A 17,461-nucleotide genomic window follows, 5' to 3' on the forward strand; every position below is an offset into this window, starting at 1 on the left:
ATTTGGTTTGCCAAAATGGCTAGAGAAACCAGTGTGGTGTCACCAGTTTTTGGTTTTGAACCAGTTTAATTTTTAATATAGGTTATTCAAAAAAAACACACATAAAAGAGAAAAAGAAAGAGAGAAGTAGGAGAGGGAGGAGAGAAGAGGAGAGAAAATGAGAAATATAAAGAAAAAAAAGAAAGGTGTATGGATTCTACCCAAAAAAAAAAAGGTATATGGGCTCTGAAGTTGGGTTTAGGGGAGTTGGGTTGTATGAGATATTTAAAATAATAATAATAATAATAATATATGTAAATATGCACGACTGGTTTGGTTTGGTGTGGACTGGTTTTTTAAGATGCAAAACTGAAATCAAAAGCGGGTTAAACCAGTCCTGTTTGAATTTTTTTTTTACTTTTGTTAATTTTTTTAGTCAACCCAATTTTGACCGGTTTTTCCAATAATATTCAACTCTATTTTTCAGTTTCAATGCCCACCTCTAAGTTATATGCTCTCGTTGCATGTCTCCATTTTCTTTCTATCTTTTCCTCATGCAAGTCACATGGGGAGAGAGATAGGAGGATATAATGGGGACTTGCGAGGTGCAAAAGTATTTGCAGGATTTTCTCATACTTTTGTTATGAAATACAATCAGTTTGACGATCACAATTATTTTGCAGCATTGGAAATGAATATTTTGTGACATTTCAATGGTTTTCTCACTTGAAAATTAAAATTAAATCATATATAAAGATAGTTGAAAAGATGTATCATGTCTATATTACACAGTTCATTACTTTTCTAAATCTACATTCTGATACTATTTTCAATATTGAGTGAAAATATTGGAGGAAATTAAATTGATGAATTTTGAGGAAGATTTTCTTCCATTGTTGTTTTCAGCCAATATGCCTCTTGTTTGTAATGGGTGCATCTATGTTGCTTGTTTCAAAATTCTATACGGGCTTAAAGGCATTGCTACAGTATCAAAATTCTAGTTAGTTAGTTAGTTCAATTACAATCTCTCATTTGCACACAGCTCCCAAAAATGAAGAAGCTACATTTTCAAGCTACCAACTCAGGCCAACAAGAAGATGCATTTTCTTTTCTTGATTATAAACATACAATATGTGGTATTATCAAGACAATAAATATGTGCTAAAATTTATACTTATGATTTAATACTAAATAACTTTAAAAAATCAGTATATGACAACATTGCTGGTCTTCAGCAATGCATGACCTGCAAAAAGACCTCATCGAAAGTCAGGCTTTTCTCTGTGCAACCAAGTCATCTGACTTCCTTCTGTTGATTCCATAAGTTCACGGAGTTCCTTCACATGGCCAATCATCTTGTTGGCTGAATAAGCTTTAATCATAGTTCTATAAGTAACCTTGTCAGGCCTACATCCTTTTTGCTCCATTATCTCAAGCACCCCCTTCATTTCTGCGAAGCATCCCATCCTCCCATAAGCATCAACCAGACAATTGAAAAACACAATATCAAGCATCACGTCTGAATTCTCCACAAATCGTAAAACACCATCAATTTTTTCAGGCAAACCTGCTAGCCCATATGCCCTTACGAGTGAGCAAAGTGTGACACAGCTTGGCTTCATCCTCTCTGACCGCATTAGCCTAAACAGATACTCCATTTGTTTTAAATCCCCGGCCCTCCCAAATGCATCTATCACCACATTGTATGTCACGATCGTCCATGAGTAATGGTATTTCTGCATGTATTCCATCACAGCACTCATTTTCTCATAATTCCCAGCTTTTCCATAGGAATCTAGAAGAATGTTGAAAGTCATGATGTTGGCTTGGATACCCGCACTCTGAAACTTCTCAAAACACTTTTCCATTGTTTCTATTTGCCCGCTGTTGCCAAAGGCTCTCAGTATGGAATTCATGGTCCAAACATCAGGCTCACAATCCTGTTCGCCAAGCATTTCCACAAGTGTCGATTCCATCTCTGCAAATCTTTTTGGAAAAAAGACATTGAGAATGAATAATTTCTTCAAAATTGAACAAGAAGTTATGCTGACCATATGATTGACACAAATATCATAGGAACTCTTTTTTTTTATAAGAAGAATGTAAAAGAAACTTATGAGGTAAAAATGGAAGATCTACTCTTTTATTTCATTAACCAGAAACAAAATGATTATAATGTGGGAAATGATAAGGGTGAAAGGCAGTTACATAGCAGGAGTAATGAAAGTGAAGTTTGAAGTTAATGGTAATGGTTGTGTTCACAACTCCCATGTTTCTATCATTGCCCAACCCTTTAAAAGGCATATGATCTAAACAATTGTATGTTCAAAATTCTCTATAACCCTGATTTTACTGGTGATCAAATGCTGCACAAATATAACATTTGATGCAACCTTACATTATGATATTCACAAGAAATTGATGGAGCATTCAAAATGTTGAAAGGGAAGGATATGAGGGAATACTTTTTAGATTTCCCATAGGCATCGATGAGGGTATTATATGTAATGGTGTTGGGTCTTATCCCCTGACTCTCCATATCCGAAAGCAGAGCCTGCACTTTGTCGTATGCAAAAACCTGCAGGCATGATTTTATGAGGATTGAATAAGTATGGACGTCAGGCTGGCAGTCAGGAGTATTCTTCATCTGCTCAAGGAGGGAAAATGCTTTGTCAAAGAGGCCGCTCCTACCATAGGCAGATACAAGAGCAGTGTAAGATTCATGGTTGACAGCACAGCCTTCGTCAATCATAGCTTGAAACAGCTCGTGGGCTTTTTCTGGTTGCTTACATTTTCCAAGCATGACGATTAGCTTAACATATAAAGCAGCATTGGGCCGGTACCACTGCTGCTCATGTAGTAGTTCAAAAACCTGAAAACATAAAAGATAAGATGGCCATGAGAGGAGACACTCACAATGTATTAGGCTTATGAACAATTACAATGTTAAATTGAAAAAGAAAATGCTAAATAAATAATTATAAAGGTTGCATCAGAATAAGCTTCTGGGATTTATTTGTTCATTCATCTACCTCTATGACTATATCATTAGTGACAACAATCAAAATAATCTTCTGGAACTAACATCAATCTGATGATCCGAGGTTTCTGATAAGCTAAAAATCGAGCCTTTTCTATGCTTTCCTACATTTTCTCAGCAACCAAACAAAATTCGAGCTGAAGCAAACAGAGTCCAAAGTTGAATAAATAAAATGGCTAACCAGCAACTAAATTGCTTGAACAAAACACCAAAACCCAGTATTTAAAACCTTGGCCTCCCTTCGCTTTCTGCATTTCTAAGCAACCAAACGGAGAACAAGTGCAAACCCAGATAGAAATTCCAAAATCCCAATTCGCCCAATTCGAACTAAAAAAACCCGAAAAAGGACTGACCTTGAGAGCGGACTCCCAACGCAAAGCAGTGATTCTCTCATGGATGGCTTCGAGCACGGTCCTAGGAAGCAGCCTCTTGGAACCTTTCTTCTTCTCGATCAGATCTTTGGTAGCTTCTCTTCGCAGTATGACCGAGATTGCTTTCCGGGAAGCTATTTTCTTGTTGGTCTCCTCTTTTCTCTCCTTGGCCTCCTTATCTTTCAGCTTCTGAATGTCTAGTATTTTGCTTCGGCTTCTCTGTGTCAGTGTTAGTGAGTGTGTTTTGTTTGAGTTGCTATTAGTAGAAGAAGAAGGAGGAGGAGGAGGAGGTTGGGGACTGAGTGTGGTTTGGGACCGTACAGTTACCGGTTTGGTAACCGGTGGCCGCTTAAACGGTGGGGTTGGGCTCGAAAGTGAGGCCATGAATTTGTGTGTTTCTCTGTGAGTCGGATTGGGAGAGAGAGAGAGAGAGGGCGCGCTACAATATCGTTGAGAAGGGGAAAACGGCACCCAACGAGGCGCCGTTTTTGGGGCAAGCGATAGCGGACGAGATGAGACCGTTGGTGTGAACAAACGACGATATTTTGAACATGTTGGACTGTTAGAATTTTACTGCACTAAAATTTCATGTCACTTGAGTAAAAATTCTTGTCACATGCATGCCGATTCATGAAAATGCCAAATGAAAAAAAAAAAAAAAAAAACATATATATATATATATATTTTAAACTAACTTACCGTCCAGTGAAACACATGGTTGGTTCTTGCATTGGATCACAAATTGTTAGACAAACCCATCTTCATTATACTATAAGCATGTGAAATTAAAAAACTACACCCATTTCATGTCACTTAAATTAAAGATTTTGCCATATGCCCGTGAAAAGAAATGAAAATTTAAAACTTAGCTCACTCGTGGTCAATGAAAGGACATCATTTTTCTCTTTATCTTATGCTAGAACTAAGTAACATAACCACCAACAGCAATATCAAACTCAGTTATTCAAATTATACTTAGTGAAAAGAAATAATAGACTACTAGAAAAAGCATAAATGAAATAACCATGATAACAACAAGCGAAAGGGAAAAAAATAAAGGACACAAATTTTGTTCAAGATAAGGTAAGAAAGTGAAAAATGAGGGTGATTACCAAACAACCTCTCTGACTTGTCCAAGACAAGATAAGCACTGCCCTTTGCACTGAATAGAAAGCACCTTTTTATTTCCCAGATATCAATTGTTTTGGTAATTACATTGTTCGTCAGATTTCTTTACTTTCAGACACAATTAATGTCTTCAACAAATTTGTTGCAGTACAAAGATGAAGTTCGTATGTGTCACGTTCGAATTTAATGTCTCACGAGATTAGTAGAGAGATAAGAAGATTCATGACCATTTTGGTTACAGATGCAGGCAGTGATTCAACTGAAGTTGAGGAAACCTGATTGGGATTCGGTGGTTTACATACGTTCTGACAGAGGGCTGGATGACTCATTGTGGTTGAGTAAGTCAGCATAGGGCCTGCATTTGAAATTTTCAGTCTTGCCGAATCAGGCAAGGGATATGTATTTGCAGACTGACCCTTATTTTGTGAAATATGCAGAATTGCTTGCAGCTGAGAGGAATACATTGACTCGCTTTGGAATAGCAGAGACGAATCTTAAAGCTACACTGGAACCAGCACGTCCCGTCATCGATAATAATGTTTCTTTAAAAATAGTGTAGCCGAACGGCTAGACTCTGTGTTATTAATGTTTCTTTAAAAAATAGTAACGTCGCTCATGTACCTATTTGATACGTTGGCCCCTAACATTAGGGCTTTCAATAAATAGTATAGCCATACTCATTGATTAATGTTTCAAAAATAGTATCGCGGCGACTATACGTATTTTGAGTGAGTGTGGTCTTAGTATAGGCGGTACTGCTTTTCTCTAAAAGAGTCTAGCGGTTGGCTATACTTGGTTTTTATTTTTCAAAAAATTGTATAGCCGTACGGCTATACGGCTTTTGACACGTGACCACCTAAACGCTATTCGGTCGCCTTTTTACTTCATAAATAGTATAGCCGTGCGTCTATACTAGGTCCTTATTTTTTCAGACGAATCGTATAGGGATTAATGTTTCAAAAAATAGTATAGCCGCTCGGCTATACGGATTTTGAGCTGAGTGTTTTCTTAGTATAGCCGGTGGGCAATACTTGGTTTTTTTTTTTTACAAATTGTATAGCCGTACGGCTATACAGCTTTCGACACCTGACCGCCTAAATGCTATTCGGGTCCTCCTTTTTTAAAAAAAATAAATAGTATAGCCGAACGGCTATACTGAGTTTTTTATGTTTTTAAGAATACTATAGCGCGATATTGTGTTTTTATTTTTAAAAAATCGTATAGCAGCCCGGCTACACGGCTTTTGACACGTGGTCACCTAAAGGCTATTGGGGTCTCTTTTTGTATAGTATAGCCGCGCGGCTATACGGGGTTTTAATGATTTTTTTCCAAAGATTGTATAGCCGCTCAGCTAGACCCGGCTAGATATACTGGAATCAGCACGTCCCGTCATCGTCAACAACCTAGCAGAGTTGAATGTGCTAATATCTACGATGCGAGAGCAAGGCTGGAACCTGAAAGCCCGCAGAGTCAGATTTGCTGCTGGTATGGATGACAAGCTGCAGATGAGGCTTGAGAAGGTGGCCATGGAAGCTCTGCTTGTTGTTTGAACATTAAGGAATTGTTTCAGAGATGTTCTACAAACTGGTTGGATTTGGAACATAATAGCATGCCGAAATAGATGGCACCTCTTGTGTGTTTGCTTTTCTGTTCTTGATAAGCCTTTTATATAGTTATCTGATAAGCTGCAACTTTTCATGCTTCTCATCTTATTAAATTGCCTTTTAGTTACACTCGTCATCTCTTCTCTATTTATCTAGTTTTTGTGTTTGTCACTTCCCATATCAAATACTTGGTAACACATCTATTGATTAATTTAATAGAATCATGAGAATTACACACGTATAAATTTTCATATGTCCTTCATCTATCACCTCACCTCACAAATTATTAATGTGTGCGACACATTAATGTGTCATTAGTTATTTTTATTTATTTTGGCTAAGATTCACATTTCTCTGTTTCCTTCAGCAAGTTAGATGTCCATATATAAGCTCTAATACTTTCAAAATGTAGACATTCCCAAATTACACCATAGCTTTTGTCTTATTTGTGCTAATACTTTCCTTAAAACCCTAAGGGCCCCGTTTGATGCACAGAATGACTTTCTTGCTAATGAAATTCTCATGTTTAATCGCATAAGATGGAAATGGAATATGTTCATTCTCACATTTAGAAGAATGCTAAGAAATAAGGTCCAAGAAATGTCCCTTTCTCTCATTCTTATGTTTGGTTATGAAGTATTAGGAATCAAAAGTTAATTAAGCTTTCTAATAATACCCTTTATTTTTTATTTAGAACTATTAACAAAAAGTGGTATTTAAAAATTAAAAATATGGATAACTTAGTCCAAAAAAAGTGTATTAAATGTTTTTCCACGTTAGGGAAGTTTATACTCACGACTTAAGTCTTGGAACCAAAAATTCCCAAGGAGAGCCAAGGGTAAGAAATTTCCCCCGACATGGGAAGTTTATACTCACGACTTAAGTATTGCATTTCCAAGAGTGCACTTACCAAACATGAGATAACATGAGATGAGGAGAAATCCTCAGGGTTTTAGCTACACAGCAATCTACATTGGTTTGGTGGGAGATGCAGGCAGACAAGTGGTGTGATATCTAATTTAGATATTGGGACCATGAATTTGTGTGGTTATAACTGAGTAAGAATGTGAGATTGAGATTCTTGATTGATGCTAGAAAGATTACTAGGAAATTGCATATCACGTAAATAGTCAATTGCTAGATTACCAGGCATAAAGTTGAAAGCTTTCCGAATCGAACAATACACAGCACAACGCCAAAATGCCAACCAAGACAAACACTTTCTATTAGATTGTTCATCTCAATATTCTCAAAGACTCAAACAGACTCCAAATCCAAAACCCAAAAATCCCCCATCTAAATGCTCACCACACAATTACATTACACACTCCCATTTCATCTAAACCCTAATCTTCAACTCATGTTCAATTTTTACCGCCGCTGACCCCTCCCGCCTGCGCCGCCTTCTTTGCCGCCTTTTCTTGAAGCGCTTTGGCGTCCCTAAACAGAAATTTAGCAAAAAATTGAAAAACACCCCAATTCAGAGTTGAAACAAGGAAATTGAAAATAAAAGGCTTGAGATTGAGAGAAAATTCATACCTTTGCCGGCGTTGTTCGGGGGTTAATCCATCGTTTTTGGGCTGCTTGGATTTCCCGCCAGATCTGGCTTGAGCCCTTTCACGGTCTCGCTCTCTCTGGCTTCCGCGTTCGCTTCAGTTAAGCCAAACAAACACACAAGTATCACAAACAAAACCACTCTCTTCTTCCCCTCTCAAACCCTGATCTAATTTCCACAATAACTCGTTTGGTTGCCGAGAAAACGCGCTTCAAAACATCAATTTCAATACTTTAACAACAAAAATCAGAGATCGAGAGCAAAAGATCTGATCTTTGGTGATTTTCATCGCGTTTCTCGGCAACCAAACAAGGCAAAATAGTTAAGACTAAGAAAAATTAATAGAGGGAAGAAACAGATCCGAATTGCAAGGATATGGGACATTATTGAATTGTGCGAGTGAAGCTGAAACAGCCAAACAAGATCACAAAACACAATAAACCCCTGCAACTTCACAGAGTCAAATCAAGCAACGATCAATAAGCGATTTCGTCAAATCAAAACCAGAGATTTCGAGACGAGAGAGATCAAAGAAATGGAAATTTTGAAAATACCTGATCTATGCGCTGAGCTCGAAAAGAGCGAGAGACTGAAGAAACCTTTTGTTTGACGTCGCGTCCGAGGAGAGCTGATGACTTAAAAGGACGAGCTGTTGCGAACCAACAATCTATGGAAGTCTCGAGAAGCCGCGGTTTTTCTAATTTCCACAATAAATTAAATTTTTTAGTTGAGTGCTTATCTGGCATTTCTTTTCTTCTTTTCTTTTTCCTGGCAATTTTAATTTGGGCTACATTTTTATGGGCCTCAGATGATGACCTACAAGGCAAGCCCAGATCAACTTTCAATTTGAACTTCATTTTATTTCATTTTAGAAATTCTACATGAACCCAAAAGTGCGATTGGTACATTTATGATTTAAGATATTTTTACGAGTGCAAGAGCTTATAGTTGAAGTGGTTGTGAGCATTCGTATTTGAATGCGAAGTTGTATGTTCAATTTCCTCTTACATTAATCCAATAACATTCACTCTTATAGTTAGAGATTGCGTGTTCGATTCTTCCTTCTCTTATTTACTTTTATTTAAAATATATAAGTAATAACATTTATATCCCATTATAAAATGTGCTTTACTAACATGAACTATAAAAGATATGTTAGCTTCTCCCACCATCACCCCTTCCCTCTTGCCGCCCTACCGGCGGCTTTCTTCTCTCGACTTCGGTGGTTCCCTTTCTTTCCACTCCGACTACTTCTCCCCTCTCTCATCAACACTATCATCTTCTCTCTCTCTTTTTTATTCTTTTATTAGTCCTCCTTTCAAGAAGGAAAATGATGTTGGTAGGCCATGTCTTTAATTTTTCATTTTTTTATAGTGACACAGTATTTAAAGTAGTAGTGGTCACTGGTCACACATGTGAAGTCATCAATTGCAGATAAAGAGAAATTAAATATCAACCTACCTATATTAAAAATGTATATTTGCATCGTAGATTTTAGATTAAGATGGCTGCAAGTCTTCTTTTAATTCTGTTTAGATCTTATTTGTGTTCATGAGCTGATGGGCGGTTGGAACTAATAATTCTGTTTTGTTTGCAACTTGGTAGTCGTTATCTCTTAATTCATAACAATATTGCAACCTCAACCACTCTCACCTTCGAAACAAATTCCCACCAAAAACCTTCCAAACAACCGTATTAAATTAGTAGCATTAATTATTTTTTGTGTAAAAAAAAGAGAAGATCAATGACGGTCCAAGTTTCACTTTTTACGCTCTTTTGCAAGACGAACATAATACGAGAAGTGTATAAGGTAATTTAGAGGTGATTTTGAAACGCCAAAATCGTGACCCAATTTATTAATCCACGTCATTGTCATGAGAGAAAAATTCCATTGGGTTTGGTTTTTATAATGAATAAAAAATGTTAATTTAGGGTGTCTGCAATTTATGTTCTACTTTAACAAAGCATCCCACCTCCACCACTCATCACATATGAACAAAAGTGAAAGGCTAGTCTATGTTGTCCTTACTCCTTAGTTAATATTCCATACTTTGCCTTCCAACACATGCCATGCTTAAGTCCTAATCTCTCTTTTGACTTTTATGTTATCTTTTTCCTCCTTTGTCTCTGTTTTTATGCAAATTTTACATTAGACATCCAAATGCCATTTCATCGATCCTAATCAATAATAAAAAGCAAAAGAAAATCTAATCCATAAAAATATTTTTAATCTTCCGAAAAACGTCACTTTGTTCTTTCTTTTTTACTATCAAATTATTGCATTGCACGATGTGAATATGTATATAGAGCAATTTAATTTTTTTAATCCATATCATATATACATTTGCTCTTTATATCTCTTTTCACGTGAAACATTCGGTAAACATACAATATATGGGGAGCATGTAATTGAAATATATCACAATATATTCCCGCAATTAAGGGGGAAGCGGGGACCCTATTGCTTCCCGTAAACGTACAATATATGGGGAGCATGTAATTGAAGTATATCACAATATATTCCCGCAATTAAGGGGGAAGCGGGGACCCTATTGCTTCCCATAAGACTCGTTCCGCTGCCAAAACACCCCAAAAAAAAAAAAAAAAAAAGAAGACCTATCCTCTTATTTTCCTCCTACAATTTGAGAGCTAAAATCGGAAAATACAAAAACCAAACAAAAAGAACACACACAGGGATCCATCGACCACCAACCATTCAACTAACTGGGCTTAAAAGAAAGAAACAAAGAAGGAAACAAAAACACAAACAATCAGACCCACCACCATTGCCAATTTTCCGATCCATCTGCTAGCTTTTGCCTTTTGGTGCTTGCCATGTTCTCTCTCTCTTATCTTATCTTTTCTTCTTTTCTTAATTTTTTATATAATGTAATTACTGTTCTTTTTTCTTTTGCTGCTTTCCCTCATCATATTCATATGCATGTTCGAATGTTTCTCTCTCTCTCTGAGGTAATCAACTTTTCTTCCTCTTTTTTACAGAGGAGAGATAAAAATAAAATAATTGAAAGCTGGCGGGGTCATCGTTTCTGACGGTACCAACGGTCACGGGACGTAAGGTATCCCACGCCATTTTTAGCTCCTCCCTCAAATTATCAAAACTCAATGTAATTGTAAACTCGAACGTTTTACACTTGAATGCGTACATAACTTATTTTCTCCAGTGTAAGATGAAATTTGTGGGATTAATGCAGAATGTGTGTGTCCTTTCGATTGACATATAAGTATGAGTCGACGTACACTTACATCTTGCATTAATCCCACAACCATCTTATGTAAGTGATTGATGATTTAAGGTGTTAAAGAGTTGCCAATTTATTGTCTATATAGTTTGTTGGACTATTCACTTTCGTTTATGAGGTTTCAATTCAGGTGATTTGATCCTTGTAGTTTGATATCCATTGCAATTTAAAGATTTGTCCAAATTTCCTCCCAATTTATTGATGAAACAATCATGTGTCACTTACATGGTGTAAGAGTATTTTGGACGAAATTTTAAATGGAAATTTCGATGTATCATTGAATTGTGATATAATCAAACTACAATAATCAAATTGCCAAAAATTAAAACTAGATAGACCAACAATAACTTCTTCACAAAATGTTAATGCTTTTTTTTTTTGCTTAAATGCCCTCAGAACGGGTATATGTCAACATAAAAGAATTGCAGTCATAAAGAATGATAGATCCATTTTAGTAGCCGTTTCACATTTCCAAGAAATCTAAAATCACATAAACCAAGCAAAACAAAAGGATGATTCCGATCCTTGAAATCCTCCAATAGAAATTCATCATTTTCTTTTGTCTGTATTTGTTTTTGCTGTCATGGAAGGTCGCCGGAGGCTAACGCTTCTCGATCAGATGTCAGCAAGTGGGAACGGGAGAGACTTAGCTGGTTTAAGCCTGGACGACGTGTTGCTGGCCCCTGCAGCCAAACAGCCACCTCCAGCTCCTGCCCTGCCCCCAACCATCTCAGGTCGGACTTTGCTCGATATAATCCGAGACGAGGAACCCAAGTCCTACCGGGCCCTGATTGGCAAGAAGGATAAGAAAGCCTGGAAGTCGTTTAAAGACCGCCTCCGCCTAAAACGCGCCGGCTCTGCTTGGGCCTCCTCCGTCCGTGTCCCCACTTCGGATCTCCCTATCCGGAATAACACTGTTCACGGTTCCAATCACCAACATCTTCACCTTCACCTGAGATCGCGTCGCAGCTCAGTGAGATACGTTACGCCCGAGACAAATCTCGACATGGTTCAGCAAGTAGACGAGAGCAATTCCGCGGGAATGCGGCAGATTTCGCGCCGGAGCTCGACCCGGTTCGGCCCGAACGCGTCGATCCCGTCCGACGAGCCCGAGTCGGACAGTTCGGGTCAGAACGCGCGGGCGCCGATGTTCTCTCGTCGGAGTTCTGTGCGGTTCACGGCCGACGAGATCGCGACCGACTCGCCCCGGCGACGGTTGTCGGCAGCGCTGGAGGAGGAGAGGTCGCTGTCGGCAAGAGAAGCGGTTGCGGCGCAAGTGGCCGCTGAGGCCGCAGCCGCAGCGGCGTCGGCCGAAGAGGCGGAAGCGACGCATGGAGCGGCGCAAAACGACGTGCCGTCGGCGGACGGGGGTGCAGCAGCTACGACGACGGAGGCGGAGCCGGTGAGGATGTCGTTGATGGACCTGTTGGAGGAGACGGACAGGCAGATGGGGCTGGAGTCGAGTTACACCATGGATGACGAGGATGAAGAAGAGTACGAGGAGGAAGAAGAAGAGGAGGAGGAACAGGCGGAAGTAGGGAAAATAGAGTATAATTGCTGCGTGTGCATGGTAAGGCATAAAGGTGCGGCATTTATCCCTTGCGGTCACACGTTTTGCAGGATGTGCTCCAGAGAGCTCTGGGTGCAGAGGGGCAATTGCCCCCTCTGCAACAATTTCATCTTGGAAATTCTCGACATTTTCTGAAGAAGAACCGAAAGAAGTCTTTTTTAATTGGTGTACAACTTTGAACTTCTCTCTGTTTCACTCCACCACTTTGTTTCTTAATTGGAGTTATTAGAAACAATTTTATTTTATTTTTGGTTTTTTGTATATTTGGTTTAAAGTTTTTACTTGATGTATCAATAGTTTCAGACTTTCAGTGAATGAATGAATGCCTTCTTTCTGGGCTATTTTCTGTACATAATTTATGATAACCTTGGGTTTGGGTAGAGCTCATTTGGTGCTTAATTGCTAGAATTTGGAATTTGGATTAACCTGACAATCATAACATATCCCAAGTTACCACATTTATAAAGCTATCCAAAACAAATATTACAGAAAGTGAAGATTTTGCTGGTTTTGTGATCTTATTTTCTAAGCAGCAACAGGGCAAGGAGGTAAAGAATTGTGGGGTTTGCCAACGGGTTCTAACCCACAGGTAAAAGGCCTTAATTTGCAAACTAGAGGTTTCAAGTTCGAATCCCCACAACATCTTGATTGTGTGTGAGAGAGAAACCTCCCTCCCATGTAGTTTGTACTCCAAAATAAAGAATTGTGGGGTTTAATTTAGCCAATAGTCAATTACATTAATTTTGGTCAGAGCACTAGCACAGATGGTGGTTGAATTGAATCATTACTAGCATACATTTTTACCAGAACCATATGTATCAATGTCACATATTTGTTTTGAAGTTTATCATAATACAATTGAGATGTATAAAATGCGATTTATGATTTTACATAAAACAATGGTTGAGTTCATCTTCTTCTGCTTCTCCTTTACATATAAATGTATACAGAAAATGCCATCCTATTCTTTTTGCACCTATAACCTCAGAAAGTCCTTTCCTATTCGTAACTAGATATGGTCAATTGGTTTAAAGACTTGAGAAAACCAGAGTCAATTTCCCAGCAGGGCAGCAGTACAAACTAAACGTCAACAATCCAACTCTTTAACACCTGGCGGACATGGCATTTGTCAGGTTGCCTCACTATATAAATTTGATCTCCCACTTTGTTGTCGGCATCCTGGTTCCGGTACCATGTCCATAGAGCCCAGGTCTCATTCTTCACCTGCAAGTTATGCAGGTTGCAATCCATGGTTAGATTATAATTCAGGTGGTGAAACTGAGCCGTATGTTTGCAACACAAAACCCATCAAGGATATTCTAGTCACGGATAGGATCAAGGATATTCTAGTCACTAGGATTACCTATTACTGAGTGAAGAAATCTTGTATGGTTACTGAGAATGGTCTTTATATGCACATTGACTTTCAAGCACGTACTCATATTTCCATCAATAATTTTTCAAGTTGTATTATATGTAGGGTCATAGAAATTAAAGCAAAGCTTTTGTAGCAAATTGAATGTACTCAGACAATTCTCAAACTGAGAGACAGAGAAAAAAGAGTACCTCAAGGATCCCATGACCAAAGCTGCTTTCTCTGAAGGCACTGTAATCCGGTTGCCGATCCCAACAAAATTTACCTGCGGCTGGGCCGGAGGTAAAGTTTTTTGCACAAAAGCCACCAATGTATTCATCAGGAGCAGTTGATGGCTCTGGGCAATTACCAGGTTCATCAGCATATTTAACTGCCATCTTCTCCCGATTACCCCCATCACCAACAGTGAGATATACAGGGCCACAGGGATCTAAGTTGTAATTATATACACGATTTGACCTCTCATAGGCATGAACCTATTATTTTATTCAAAACACAGAACAACCTTCAGTGCACTTTGAAACAGTTAAACTGGGGAACATGAATTCATCAGTCTCAGAAAGCAATGAAAATCTTAATGAAAACATGCAGGGGATGGGAAACAAATGCTACTGTGGTGAAACTAGGTTCAAGATAATATCATTAGCTCAAGATACCAAAAAGAAACGGCAGAGTTCCATTTCTTCATGTAAGCCATCAGCAATTATTTGCTACTGATAGCATGTAAAATAAGTTCTTGCATGTTTCAGCTGCACCAGAATCCAATAACAATTGACTTCACCTTATACTTTGTTTTCTCAAAAGTAAAAAAATTAAAATGCAGTTGTTTCTATCACTATCTGGCATAAAAGAAAACCCCAATCAAAGGGCCCCCCTCCACTTCTTCATATAGTTTTTAACTATTAGAATGAAACATATTACCTTATATCAGAGACTATCCTAATAATCGGTTATCATTACTTACATGTCCATTGAACACTATATCAACTCCATAAGAGTAGAGCAACTCTTCCATTTCCAACCTCATACATTCTGCCTCTCTGTAATGGGCCTTATAAGTACTATACCAGGGTGGATGCCAAGTCGCTACCAGCCATGGAGTTGTGGATCTGTCCACATTAGCCAAATCTTGCTCCAGCCACTTGTATTGTTTCCCTGTAAGGGGAAAAAACATGTTAAGTAATCACTGTATGGGTGGGGAAGGAAAGAAATAAGAAAATGCAAAAATGGGGATATTTAGGCAAAGCATGAGCTAAAAAGTTATGCAGACTTTTATTACCTGATCTTGTAAAGTCAATGTAGGCTCCAAGCATAATAAAATGAATCCCCCCTGCATTAAAGGAGTAATAGAATGTGGATGAGGATCCACTTTCTTCAGATGGGAATGCAAACCGAGAACTATAAGCCACAAATGTCTTATTTTCAGCCTGTTCTTCTATTTCATGGTTCCCTTCTATCACCATTATTGGAACTTTAGAAATTAAATTCTCCATAAACCTACACAAATTACCCAGCAATGGCAAGTTGGCAACATAAGAAAACAAGTTCCATCAGTCATACTTTACGGAAGTCATTGCATGCGGTGGAGAGAAAGAAACTTATATTTTACCTTCCCCAGTAATCCCATCGAGGCTGATAGGTCTCGTGTATTGGAGAGTGTGGAAATGAGCAAGAATAACAATCAGAACCGGTTCCATTCGTGAGGTATAGGTTTGCATAAGTAACATCACCAATCAATAGAACAAGATTAGGATCGTTACTAGTCAAGTGACTAATTGTGGTAGTTGTGTTGTAAGTAAGGCCAAGGTCCCCCACAACTGCTATTCTCTCTGGGTAGCTCCACGGACCAGAAACTGGCATGGTCCTGAAATGGTAGATTTCGCTCATGGCCGGTATAGAAGGATCTCCACAACGATAAAAATACAATGTATTCGGTTTCAACCCTACACAGAATCAGAAAGTATATCACCAACTTACTAGAAGAAGCACACCTTGATGAGGTCATAAAACAACATGGTCATAGATTTTTGATATATCAGCAGTACAATCATTTTTCATCACAACTTACGTTTGCGGCAGTTAAAAGTTCATTCAGCCAAAGTTGAAAGAACCCAACTTTGTAAATGTGCATTAAAACTTAAAAGCAAAAGAAGAAAATCGAAATGAAACCTGTAAGACGAACATGGTGGATGATCCCAGAAGTGTAATTTTGGAGACCTTCAAAAGGGTAGAGCTGATTGTAAACAAGAGAATATCCTGTTGCTTCATGTGTTGGTGGATATCTCAGCTTCCCATAACGAACAACACTTGCCACACTTTTGGGGTCCAATGGCTTTATGTTGTAGCCAATTTGCGATTCCCCTGCCACAAAAATTCATGAACAACCCAATTGGCCAAAAATAAAAAATCAAAACTTTTCAATTCCAAAGCCAAGAAATTCCATTTACGATAAAGCTTAAAGCTTACAGCTGTAAACCCAAGTACAAAATCAAAAAATAAAACAAAACAAAATAAAAACCTGTAACCCAGGAGATCCAAACAGAGTCGTAATTGGCTGAAAGCGAAACAGAAATCTGCTCAGGCTCGAAGCCTTTAACTCGGCGGCGAACTCGGTGATCGGACTCGGGCAAATCGACGGCGTTGCCGCGCAAACTTTGATCGAATGGAACAGTGACGGGCTCGAACGGACCGTCCAAAGTGGTGGGGATTCGGGCCTCAACGGGCCAATAGCAACCCAACACCACCACAACCAAACATGTTATTGCAGCAAGTGCAGGAACAGACGAGGACGAAGAAAATGTCATTTCTTTTGGGGAAGAATAAATGGCATTTGCTTTATGGCTTATTGTTCTTCTCCATCGGAAAACAAATATACAGAGTTGCAGATAACGAAAGAAGGGAATATTTATGATGGTGACGTAGAGAAGAATTCTGTCTTTTGCAGCCAAAAGTAGAACACTTGCTTTTCTTCTGGGCTTGCTTTTGTTTCTCCTGGTTTTGGGATTTATAATATATATAACTTCTCTGCCCAATTGTCCCACGCTCCCGTCCTCTGTTCTTTGATAACATATACTATCTCCTTGGCATATGCTACCGTATATGCCAATTGATTTTCTTTTTTATTATATATTTTATTTTAAGAATTAAGGAAAAATAATATTTACGTTTCATAAAAATAGGGTTTATTATCTGATTTTTATTTTTTTTTATTTTTTAGTATAAAAAATATGAATTTACCATATTATTCTCATTTAATTAATAATTTTAATTCTTAATATTTGAATTAACTAAAAATATTTTCTGATATTTTGAATGTTTCACAATCCTCTATTTTTTGCTTTATATATATAGATGCACACAAGTTCTAAAACGTCCTAAAAATGACAAAATTGGAGGACCCCTATTAAGCCCCCTCTCTTGAAGATATACTCCATTTCGATAAATCTTGACGAAAAAAATAGTTTCAATATGGATATAATATATATATTCCCCGAATTTTCTATTTCTTTTTTGTTACAAATGAAGCCAAAGTTGACCTAAGTAATGTTTTATATCTTAAAGTCTTTGTGTCATTTCATT

General features: G+C 38.1%; 4 protein-coding genes across 5 annotated transcripts; 1 reads left to right on the forward strand and 3 right to left on the reverse strand.

Annotated features, from left to right (window-relative positions):
• Positions 1 to 1,060: 1,060 nt before the first annotated feature.
• On the reverse strand, positions 1,061 to 3,821 carry LOC103334304 (Pentatricopeptide repeat (PPR) superfamily protein). The gene is made up of 3 exons (XM_008237246.3): positions 3,373 to 3,821; positions 2,445 to 2,851; positions 1,061 to 1,965 (listed from the first exon to the last, which is right to left on the reverse strand). The coding sequence occupies exons 1-3, from the start codon at positions 3,772 to 3,774 to the stop codon at positions 1,239 to 1,241; spliced, it is 1,536 nt and encodes a 511-aa protein (XP_008235468.2). The 5' UTR covers positions 3,775 to 3,821; the 3' UTR covers positions 1,061 to 1,238.
• A 3,419-nt stretch (positions 3,822 to 7,240) lies between these two features.
• On the reverse strand, positions 7,241 to 8,438 carry LOC103334302 (uncharacterized). Of its 2 annotated transcripts, none has more exons than XM_089055480.1 (4): positions 8,232 to 8,438; positions 8,060 to 8,121; positions 7,662 to 7,772; positions 7,241 to 7,562 (listed from the first exon to the last, which is right to left on the reverse strand). In XM_089055480.1, exons 1-4 carry the CDS (start codon positions 8,421 to 8,423, stop codon positions 7,487 to 7,489), a joined length of 441 nt encoding a protein of 146 aa, XP_088911606.1. In that variant the 5' UTR covers positions 8,424 to 8,438; the 3' UTR covers positions 7,241 to 7,486. The 2 variants fall into 2 exon arrangements, with proteins under 2 accessions (XP_088911606.1, XP_088911605.1); XM_089055479.1 differs by having other exon boundaries at positions 8,060 to 8,127.
• A 2,790-nt stretch (positions 8,439 to 11,228) lies between these two features.
• LOC103334536 (RING/U-box superfamily protein) lies at positions 11,229 to 12,848 on the forward strand. The gene has a single exon (XM_089054382.1). It carries the CDS (start codon positions 11,521 to 11,523, stop codon positions 12,640 to 12,642), a length of 1,122 nt encoding a protein of 373 aa, XP_088910508.1. The 5' UTR covers positions 11,229 to 11,520; the 3' UTR covers positions 12,643 to 12,848.
• A 473-nt stretch (positions 12,849 to 13,321) lies between these two features.
• Positions 13,322 to 16,916, reverse strand: PAP15 (purple acid phosphatase 15). Its single transcript, XM_008237245.3, has 7 exons — positions 16,401 to 16,916; positions 16,052 to 16,243; positions 15,492 to 15,825; positions 15,162 to 15,379; positions 14,847 to 15,037; positions 14,074 to 14,358; positions 13,322 to 13,731 (listed from the first exon to the last, which is right to left on the reverse strand). Exons 1-7 carry the CDS (start codon positions 16,684 to 16,686, stop codon positions 13,588 to 13,590), a joined length of 1,650 nt encoding a protein of 549 aa, XP_008235467.2. The 5' UTR covers positions 16,687 to 16,916; the 3' UTR covers positions 13,322 to 13,587.
• Positions 16,917 to 17,461: the final 545 nt, after the last annotated feature.

Source organism: Prunus mume, linkage group LG6 (genome assembly GCF_029339155.1).
Source record: "Prunus mume cultivar Tortuosa linkage group LG6, ASM2933915v1, whole genome shotgun sequence".
NCBI classification, from domain to species: Eukaryota; Viridiplantae; Streptophyta; class Magnoliopsida; order Rosales; family Rosaceae; genus Prunus; species Prunus mume.